Source organism: Cucurbita pepo, chromosome 15 (assembly GCF_057944985.1).
Source record: "Cucurbita pepo subsp. pepo isolate OVF chromosome 15, ASM5794498v1, whole genome shotgun sequence".
Taxonomy (NCBI): Eukaryota; Viridiplantae; Streptophyta; class Magnoliopsida; order Cucurbitales; family Cucurbitaceae; genus Cucurbita; species Cucurbita pepo.
Window position 1 is genome coordinate 2728641 of NC_141812.1, and position 10376 is coordinate 2739016.

General features: G+C 46.9%; 1 protein-coding gene across 1 annotated transcript; it reads left to right on the forward strand.

Moving 5' to 3' along the window:
- The first annotated feature begins 6055 nt into the window (after positions 1–6055).
- On the forward strand, positions 6056–7951 carry LOC111811154 (uncharacterized). Its single transcript, XM_023697903.2, has one exon. The coding sequence runs from the start codon at positions 6250–6252 to the stop codon at positions 7705–7707; it is 1458 nt and encodes a 485-aa protein (XP_023553671.2). The 5' UTR covers positions 6056–6249; the 3' UTR covers positions 7708–7951.
- Positions 7952–10376: the final 2425 nt, after the last annotated feature.

A 10376-nucleotide genomic window follows, 5' to 3' on the forward strand; every position in this document is an offset into this window, starting at 1 on the left:
CTGGTTCTGGTTCTGGTCCTAGTCCGTTAGTTACGTAAGTAATGTGATTATGTCATAAGGGAATGTCGGAGTTATCCTGATCCCAAGCAAAGTACACTTAATTTTTGAGATTCTATGAATGAGAATGTGTGCACGTTCCATAATAAACTTAAATGAAATCATTTTAGGGGAGAGTGGGTTATGGAATAGTCAATTTTAGATTTTAGAAAACCTATAAATTAATTCGTTTTCCATGGTAAAAAGCAGAGCGAGAGCAAGAGTTAAAGTACACTGTAATAGAAAATGGCTTTTCAGAATTTCTTTGTCTCCTTGTCTCTCCCCTCTCGACATCTCCTTCACAGCTTCGTGAGTGTTATTTTAACAAGTTAGTTTCAGAGCGAGCGTTTATTTCTACAAATTGGTATCAGAGCGGATTGCTATTTTCAACAAATTGGTATAAGAGGGAATTTTATTTCAACACATTCTTGGTACATGTAATAACTTTTAATTCTTTTAAGTTTTTCTTAGCTATTCGTTTCATTCAGTTGTTGACTCGGTTCATTCATCTTCTTTACTCGGGTGTCGTACACGAACAAAACTCGGGATTGTTGACTCTGGCAAATCGGAAGACAGTCGACGAAAAATTGGCCGAAGGTTTCTTCGAAAGAAAAATTAGCGGAAGTAAAAGGAGAGAGAGTGAGAGATTTGCTGAAATTGCTGAAGACTCGATGATTTTATTTTACTTCAGTTGAACGGTTTAAATAACAAATCTAATTACAAAAATAGAAAAACCAATTATACAAAAATAGAATAAGTGGACGAAGACTTCGCCCAAATTGCCAAAACAATGGCTCCTATAATCACGCTCCTCCATTCGCGTGAATTTAGATGTTTTACAAACCTAACTAAATAAGGCATGGCTTTTATTTAACAATCTCCTCCTAAAAGCTGTACCTTATTATTTGAACTCCGATCTTTGAGCGTAGTTCTTCGAATTTCACCCGCGCCAGGGACTTGGTGAAAATGTCTCCAAGTTGTTCCTCTGTTCGGATGAAATCAATCTTGATGAGCCCTCGATCTGCACATTCTCGAATATAGTGGAATCTGATTTCTATGTGCTTGCTCCGGTCGTGCAAAACTGGATTTTTGATCAGGGAGATCGTAGCTTTGTTGTCTACGTATAGCATTGGTGGATCGCTTTCTCTCCCGATGAGTTCTTCCATTAGTCGTGCAAGCCAGATCCCTTGTGTTGCTGCCATCGAAGCGGCGATGTATTCTGCTTCGCAGGAAGACAAAGCAACCACCTTCTGTTTTGTTGATTGCCAGCAGATCGCGCCGCCTGAGAGAAAGTAGATCATTCCGCTGGTGCTCTTACGATCATCGACGTCACCGGCCATGTCACTATCACTGTAGCCGACCAGCTTGAGTTTCTCCTTTCCGCTCCCTGCACAATATCTTACACCCCAGCCTCTGGTTCCGGCTACATAGCGCAGGATGCGCTTGACAGCCACTAGATGCTCCTCCCTAGGTGCTTCCATAAACCTGCTCACATAGCCAACAGAGTAAGCAAGATCAGGACGAGAGTTTACCAGATAGCGCAGACTCCCGACAATGCTGCGGTAATTGGTGGAGTCGACTGTCGTCGTAGTGCCGGCCTTCCTTAGTTGAAGTCGGGCCTCCATTGGTGTCCTGGTAGGATTACTGTCCACAAGCCCAGTTGTGTCCAGCAGCTTCCTCGCGTATGCACTTTGGCAGATGGAGATGCCGGAAGAGTTCTGTTGCACTTCGATGCCGAGGTAGTAGCTGAGCACACCGAGATCGCTCATCTCGAAGTTTTTCGACATCTCCTTTTTGAACCTTCCGAGGACTCCCACGTCGCCTCCAGTGATTATGAGGTCGTCGACGTACACTCCCACGATCAGTCGCTTTTTGCCGTGGCCGTATGTGTACATGCCATGCTCAGAGGCACAACGTTTGAAGTTCAGTGACAGTAGGGTACTGTCGAGCTTCGCGTTCCAGGCTCGTGGGGCTTGTCGAAGCCCGTAGAGTGCTTTGTGCAGGCGCAGTACCTTATTAGGGTTGTCGTTATCCAGGAAGCCAGGTGGTTGACGAACATAGACGGTCTCCTTCAATTCTCCGTTAAGGAAAGCAGACTTTACGTCCATATGGTGAACCTCCCAAGAGTAATGTGCCGCAATTGCCAGCAAGAAACGAACAGATTCTAACCTTGCTACTGGCGCAAATACCTCTTCGAAGTCCACTCCTTGCTTCTGGACGTAGCCCTTCGCCACCAGACGAGCCTTGTGCTTCACAACTTCTCCTTTTTCGTTGCGCTTCAGTTTGAAGACCCATTTGAGCCCTATGGCTCGGTGTCCCGGTGGCATATCCTCCAGACTCCACGTCTGGTTCTCAGTGATGGATGTCATCTCCTCCTGCATTGCCTTCCGCCAGCACGGGTTCTTTTCTGCTTCGGCGAAGGTGTTTGGTTCATCTGCACTGACGGCATGTAGTTCGGCCACTTCTTCGAGCTCGCGCGCTGCTAGTCCAGGTGGTTCACCTCCTCCAACTAGGTCATCCATCCTCCGGTACCTAGCCTCCAGATCAGTATCGTGATCGGCATCCAGCGTCGAATCCGCAGTCCGTGGCGTTGCGAATTCCACTGGTTCAGGTGGTGCACCTGCTGGCGGCTGTGACGTCTCCTGATGCTGGGCTCCTCCTTCTTCAGGCTCGGTGATGAGGTACTCCACCGTGAATTGATTTGGATTACGGTCTGCCTCGATCACGTCATTCCACTGCCAGAAGGTGCTTTCGTCAAAGACGACGTCGCGAGACACGTGAGCTCGCCCCCCTACAGGATCATAGAGTCTGTACGCCTTGCTCCCGGGTTCGTAGCCGATGAAGACGACCTTCAGCCCCCTGGGATCGAGCTTGGCGAGATGGGGACGTGTTACCTTCATGTATGCGACGCAGCCGAACACGCGAAAATGATGTACTGTTAGTTTTTTGTTGTACCAGACCTCATATGGCATCTTCCCGTCGAGGCTTCGGGTTGGTGACCGATTGAGGAGATAGACAGCCGTCATTACTGCCTCTCCCCAGAATCTCCCAGGCATCCCGGCCGTCACCAACAATGACCTCGCTGTCCCGACAATGGTCTGATTTCGGCGCTCTACCACACCATTCTGTTGGGGGGAGTAGGGCGCCGTTAGGTGCCGTTGTATGCCGATCTCGTCGCAGTACTTACTGAAACTTGCCGAGGTGAATTCTCCGCCTCGGTCTGTGCGCAGCACTCGCATCTTCTTCTCACATTCGGCCTCCGCTCGCGTTTTAATGCGCTTAACCGCCTCTGCCGCCTCACTTTTCGCTTGCAGCAGAGTCAGCCACATGAAGCGGCTTTTGTCATCGACTAACAGGAGGAAGAGACTCTTCCCGCCTGGGGTCGCCGGCTTGATGGGCCCGCAGATATCGCCGTGTACAAGCTCCAACGGCTCATCGGCTCGGTAGGCTGTTCGAGACGGAAAGGGTGTGCGCCTCTGTTTGCCGATGAGGCACCCGTCGCACAGCTTGTTCACGCCTTTGATTTCTGGCAAGCCGTGCACCAACTCCTTCTTCTGCAGCTTTTCTAGGGCAGGAAAGTTTAAGTGTCCGTAACTTGCGTGCCACCTCCAAGATACCTCTTCGGTCTTGGCCGAGAGGCTGACGGGTTGGTCTATCTCTAACTCCAGGATGTAAAGACGGTTTGTCGTGCGCCTTGCCTGCGTGAGCAACCGTCGTTGATTATCGCAGATTTTGAGTAGTCCGCGCTCGATGGAAATGAAGCAACCTGTCTCATCGAGTTGACCCAGGCTCACAAGGTTAGCCTTGAGCCTCGGGATGAAGTAGACGTCGGTCAGCTTGCGATGCTCGCCTCCCTTACTGACGAACAGGATGGTGCCGCGCCCTTCGATCTCGACGACGGAGCCGTCGCCGAATTTCACCGTCCCACGGATCCCCGAGTCGAGCTCGGAGAACGCAGATCTAGCCCCGGTCATATGGTTTGTTGCCCCTGTGTCAAGGATCCATTGCCGGTGCTCGTGTTGCTCGTCCCTCTCGCCGATCTGAGCGAACACTCGCTCCTCCTCCAGTTGAATTGGCTCCCCAGCTGGTGCCATCTTTGCTACGCCCAACTGGAGCTCTTTCTTGGGTTCAACATCGTCGTCGGATTTGGAATCGAAACTGGGAACGCATGCAGTTACCATGAAGAGAGCTGGCTCGTCCTCCTCGGATTGAGCCACATGGGCCTTTTCGGCCTTCTCCTTATTCCTGAGCTTGCTCCAGCAATTTCTGCTCAGGTGTCCTCTCTTCCCACAGTTCGAGCATTGGATCGGCCTGCCATTGGTCGACTCCTTCTTTTGATTCCCATCTTTCCCACGCGTGCGCCCGTGGGACATCCATGGCTTCTTGCCGCCTTTGCGGCTGGAGGAGGACCCATTGCTCTCGCCGGTGTTGTCGCGGAGCTTTAGGCGTGCAAGCCATTCCTCCTCCGTGAGGAGTAGACGGCCCTCCTTGTCAACAGCTGAAGTGGTATTCTTCTTCCGCTGCTCAACGTTACGTAGTCTTCCGGTCACCTCTTCCACTGTTAGGTCGTTCACGTCAAGCAATGTCTCGATTGAAATTGATTCCCATCTTTCCCACGCGTGCGCCCGTGGGACATCCATGGCTTCTTGCCGCCTTTGCGGCTGGAGGAGGCAATGTCTCGATTGAAATTGATTCCCATCTTTCCCACGCGTGCGCCCGTGGGACATCCATGGCTTCTTGCCGCCTTTGCGGCTGGAGGAGGACCCATTGCTCTCGCCGGTGTTGTCGCGGAGCTTTAGGCGTGCAAGCCATTCCTCCTCCGTGAGGAGTAGACGGCCCTCCTTGTCAACAGCTGAAGTGGTATTCTTCTTCCGCTGCTCAACGTTACGTAGTCTTCCGGTCACCTCTTCCACTGTTAGGTCGTTCACGTCAAGCAATGTCTCGATTGAAATCGCGACTTGCTCGAGGTGATCGGGGACGACCTGCAACATCTTCTTCACGATTTCTGTTTCGCTGATGCCACCACCGAGGGTGGTGATGCTGTTGGCGAGCCCCGTGATCCGCATTGAAAAATCATCGACGGATTCGCCGTCCCTTAAAGCGGATCTCCGAGAGCTCCTTTCGCAGTTGCTCAATGTTGGATTCCCGCACACGCTGTACACCGACCCGACGGGATTTGATTCTCTCCCAGGCCGATTGTGCGGTGCGCTTGGTGGAAAGAGAAGCAAGCATCTCTGGGGGCACAGATCGTAAAATATGGCGGCGAACGCCAGCCGATCCTCCCGATACTCGATCGTTTCTTCTTCCTCTGGCTCGACAGCGTGCCATAACCCTTGCGCCTGTAGGTTGACGCGCATCAACAAGGCCCACTCGTTGTAGTTGGACCTTGTCAACATCGGGTACTGAACGACGGCGGTCGTTGTTTCCCTGATCACTCGCTCAACGACAACTCGACGCCCGTCATCACGGCGGCGTGGAGGAGTGAGCGAGCCTGCTCGGGATGGACCCACGATGTGCTTATTTTCGCCCTTTGCATTTTCTTCTACTCGAACCTGAGACCTGTGTGTTGTTAGGTCGACACTCTAACCACTTGAGCTATTCAACTTGATTGTTGATAGGTTGGCTCTTCTGTGATGGTATACTACCGATCGCTTCAACCTGGATACCACTTGTTGACTCTGGCACTTGTTGACTCTGGCAAATCGGAAGACAGTCGACCAAAAATTGGCCGAAGATTTCTTCGAAAGAAAAATTAGCGGAAGTAAAAGGAGAGAGAGTGAGAGATTTGCTGAAATTGCTGAAGACTCGATGATTTTATTTTACTTCAGTTCAACGGTTTAAATAACAAATCTAATTACAAAAATAGAAAAACCAATTATACAAAAATAGAACAAGTGGACGAAGACTTGGCCCAAATTGCCAAAACAATGGCTCCTATGATCAAGCTCCTCCATTCGCGTGAATTTAGATGTTTTACAAACGTAACTAAATAAGGCATGGCTTTTATTTAACAGGGATGTGAGTTGAAATGGAGGGAGTGGAGGACAGCTTAATGACACTGATTTTGTGAAATGGAGTGAAAGAGGGAGTGGGTAGGTGTAGATTTAGGGCCACCCACTTTCTCCCTTTTGCATGTGCCTCAACCACTCTCTCCACACAGCTTCCCTTATATAAACCCTTCACTCACTCCCTTTTCACTTCAACCATTCCCAAATGGCTTCTCATAAACGCCTTTCTTCTTTTCTCTTTTTTCTTTTATTAGGAATTGGGGTTTCTTCTGCAGCCAGAAATCTCTTAACTTATGGTGAAGGAAAGCCGGTGAACATTCCGGCATTTGCTTATGGTGCAGGCGGTGGTGCAGGTGGTGGTAGTGGTGGTGGATATGGTTCTCTTGGTGGTTATGGCGGTGGTGGAGGAAATGGAGGTGGTAGTGGCTATGGTTCTGTAGGAGAATATGGTGTTGGTGGCTATGGAAGTGGTGGCGGTGGAGGAAGTGGTGAGGGAGGTGGGTATGGCCCGGGAGGTGGAAATGGATATGGTGGAGGTGGAGGAAGTGGCGGTGGAGGTGGTTATGGTTCTGGGGTTAGATATGGTGAAGTTGGATATGGCTCTGGAGGTTCAGGGTATGGTGGAGGGAGTGGAGGCGGTGCTGGGTATGGTCCTGGAGGTGGAGGGTATGGAGGTGGCGGTGGAAATGGAGGTGGGGCTGGGTATGGTCCTGGAGGTTCTGGATATGGAGGAGGTGGTGGAAATGGCGGTGGTGCAGGGTATGGTCATGAGGGTGGTGGTTATGGTGGGGGTGGCGGAAATGGCGGAGGGGCAGGGTATGGTCATGAGGGTGGTGGATATGGAGGGGGCGGTGGAAATGGCGGTGGGGCAGGGTATGGTCATGAAGGTGGTGGTGGATATGGTGGGGGTGGCGGAAATGGCGGTGGGGCAGGGTATGGTCATGAAGGTGGTGGTGGATATGGAGGTGGAGGTGGAAATGGCGGTGGCGCAGGGTACGGTCATGAAGGTGGTGGATACGGTGGGGGTGGTGGAAATGGTGGTGGCGCAGGGTATGGTCATGAAGGTAGTGGATACGGTGGGGGTGGCGGAAATGGCGGTGGGGCAGGGTATGGTTCTGGTGGTGCTGGGTCTGGCGCTGGAGGAGGAGAAGGGGGAGGTTCAGGGTATGGTGGAGAACATGGAGCAGGCTACGGTGGTGGTGGTGGAGGTGGAAATGGCGGCGGTGGAGGTGTAGGATATGGGCCAGGAGGAGAATATGGGTCAGGTTATGGAAGCGGAGCAGGTGGGGGTCATGGTGGAGGAGGAGGAAGTAGTGGTGGAGGAAGCGGTGGAGGTGGTGGAGGAGGGTCGGGATACGGTGGAGGAAGTGCACATGGAGGTGCATCTGGTGGTCATGAAGGAGGATATGGAGGAAGTAGTGGTGGAGGTGGTGGTCATGAGGGAGGATATGGTGGAGGAAGCGCACATGGAGGTGCATCTAGTGGTCATGAAGGAGGATATGGAGGAAGTAGTGGTGGAGGAAGCGGTGGAGGAGGTGGTGGTCATGACGGAGGATATGGTGGTGGAAGCGCACATGGAGGTGCATCTGGTGGTCATGAAGGAGGATATGGAGGAGGAGGTGGTAGCAGCCAAGGCGGTGGCCACGGTGGATATGCACCTTGAGAAAGACCTCACCATTACCTTATATATTTAGTATTATTATAAAAAGGGCATATACATATGGTCATTCATCCTTTTTACCCCAAGTAATTAATAGAAAATATAAATCCATGATTGGGAAAAGGGAATAATTAATTATATAATATATCGTAAGAAAAGTGTGATGTTTAAATGGGAAACTCTTGTATCTTCACCTCTCCAAATTTTCTTCATATATAAAATTATTGTCTCTCTTATTTCCACAAAACCACACCAATTGCATGCATGCTCCCTTCAAAAAACTTCCATCTACATGCTCTTTTCGTGCACTACCGTGATCGGGTACTATTCTACCACTAAACTGCTCGTGCTATTATGATTGCAACATATGCAAGGATAACACGCACAAATCGAAAAATTGTATCAGAACCAGACACTGGACTCCCAATGGGATAGATTGGATAGGGAACGATGCATTCCTTATAAGGGTGTGAAAACCTCTCTCTAGCATACGCGTTTTAAAATTGTGAGGCTGACAGTGATACGTAACGGGCTAAAACGGACAATATCAACAGTGGGCTTGAGTTGTTATAGGTACTACAAATTGATTTGTTATATGAAAACTCTATAAATGAGAAGCATTCTTTCTAAAACTTAAATTCTTAGAAAAAATCAACGCTCCCAATGTTCTAACCTCAGTTTGTCCTAAAAACAACAACTTAGTACATATTTTACGCTTAAAAATTAACATCCCTGCACTCACAATAATTCTAGAGATTTTATGTAATCTAATTACTTCCTTAAAAAAAATAAGTCAACAATATGAGTCATCCATTTTTTAACCGGTAATAAAATGAGACATTTTACTAAGTCTGTCTACTACAACAAAAATATTATCTTTACTGTTCTTTTGTATGCTGCAAACCAAGAATAAAATCCATAGATATATTAGCTCAAGATTTATTAGATACATTCAAAGGAGTATACCATCCATTTGGTTGTGATCTAGACTTAGGTTCTTTACATTTAAAACATTGGCTACAAAACTTATGAACATCATGCTTCATTGCGACCAAAAGAAGTGGTCATACAACATATTATAAGTTTTAATAATCCTAGAATTTTCCACTAAGCTACCCATGTGTTTCTTTTACAAGCAAATCTTTTATAAAACATTTAAGAACACAAAACTTACTCATCTTAAATATAAATACATGAAACATATAATAATCATTTGCAGATTTTTTTTAGTAAGACAAGATGCATAAATGGTTTCAAAGTCTTAGTTATAACGGTATGCTCAAATCCAAGAATTTTTGAACTAATAGAAGTAAAGAGATGTAACTTCTTGATAATACTTCAATTGCCATATTATCCTTACCTTGCTTATATTTGATGACATACGAAAATATTTCAATAAACTCATCTCATTTTGTGTGCTTACGGCTCAATTTGATTTGACCCTTAAGATACTTCAAGCTTTCATGATCAGAGTGGATCACAAACTCTCTTGACGGTAAGTAGTGTTGCCACACCAACAATGTATGAACAAAAACAAACAATTTTTTTATGATAGGTATCATAGTTCAATGCTTCCTCATTTAGTTTTTCACTAAAGAGAATTCCATCTAGCATCAAAACAACACCTATGCCCAAATCACTTGCATCACACTCATTTCCAAAAGTCTTATCGAAGTTGGGCCAGACAAGTAGTGGTACATTAGTTAATTTCTTCTTAAGCTTCTTGAATGCATTCTCTTGCATTTTTCCTCATTTAAAAATAACCTTCTTTTCACTAAATCATTCAGTGATGCAATTATGGTACTAAAGTCTTTTATAAATCTCCTTTAGAAGCTTGCTAACCCATGAAAACTCCGAATTTCACTTACATTTCTTGGTGTCGCCTAATCTCTAATTGCTTTTTAACTTTCTCTTCATCTAATTCTTCTCCATTTTTTTCGACTATAAAGTCAAGAATGTTAACCCGCACGACAACTAGAGAAAGTCAACCTGCATGACATCTAGTGTGAATAGTATTCGCTAGAGCTAAACCACTTACCAGACCTACTAGCAGTGTGACCGGTATTTGCTAGAGCTAAACTGATAACTATTTTGTTTTGTACCTTTGTAACACTATTTGGTGACCAAGATCAGACCAAGTAGTGTCCATGTCAAGTGGTAGATATTAAAAGAGACGTGCCGTCAATCTTGATCAAGGTTAGATAGGATATCACATTGTGGCTACAAATTACAATTGGGTCAAAAGTTTTCTCCTGAGCCAGCAAGAGGGTATGACCCCATTGTCCATGTCTCAAAGTTAGTATTTAAGGGCACTACACATATACTTACCCCAGTATGGAAAAGAGTGAACTTCATCTCAAGAAATTATGTTCTAATCTTCCTATCTGTTAAGTCCCCAAAATGATAGGCTTATTGAATCGGCTACAAAACCACTCTCACTTGTAAACGATAAGCCCTCACAAGGAAGAGTTCATAACTCACTTTAGATTAAGATCGAGTCGCATATGATCATCCAGTAAAATATTAATTTTCTCAATTAAGCAATTTATAAAGAGACAATAAATATTTCATTAACAAGTCTTATATAAACTCAATGTATAAGATACTCTCACTCACATATCTCCATAGGATCGGTTATAACAATTACGAAGTGGGTCATATAATAGTGCTAT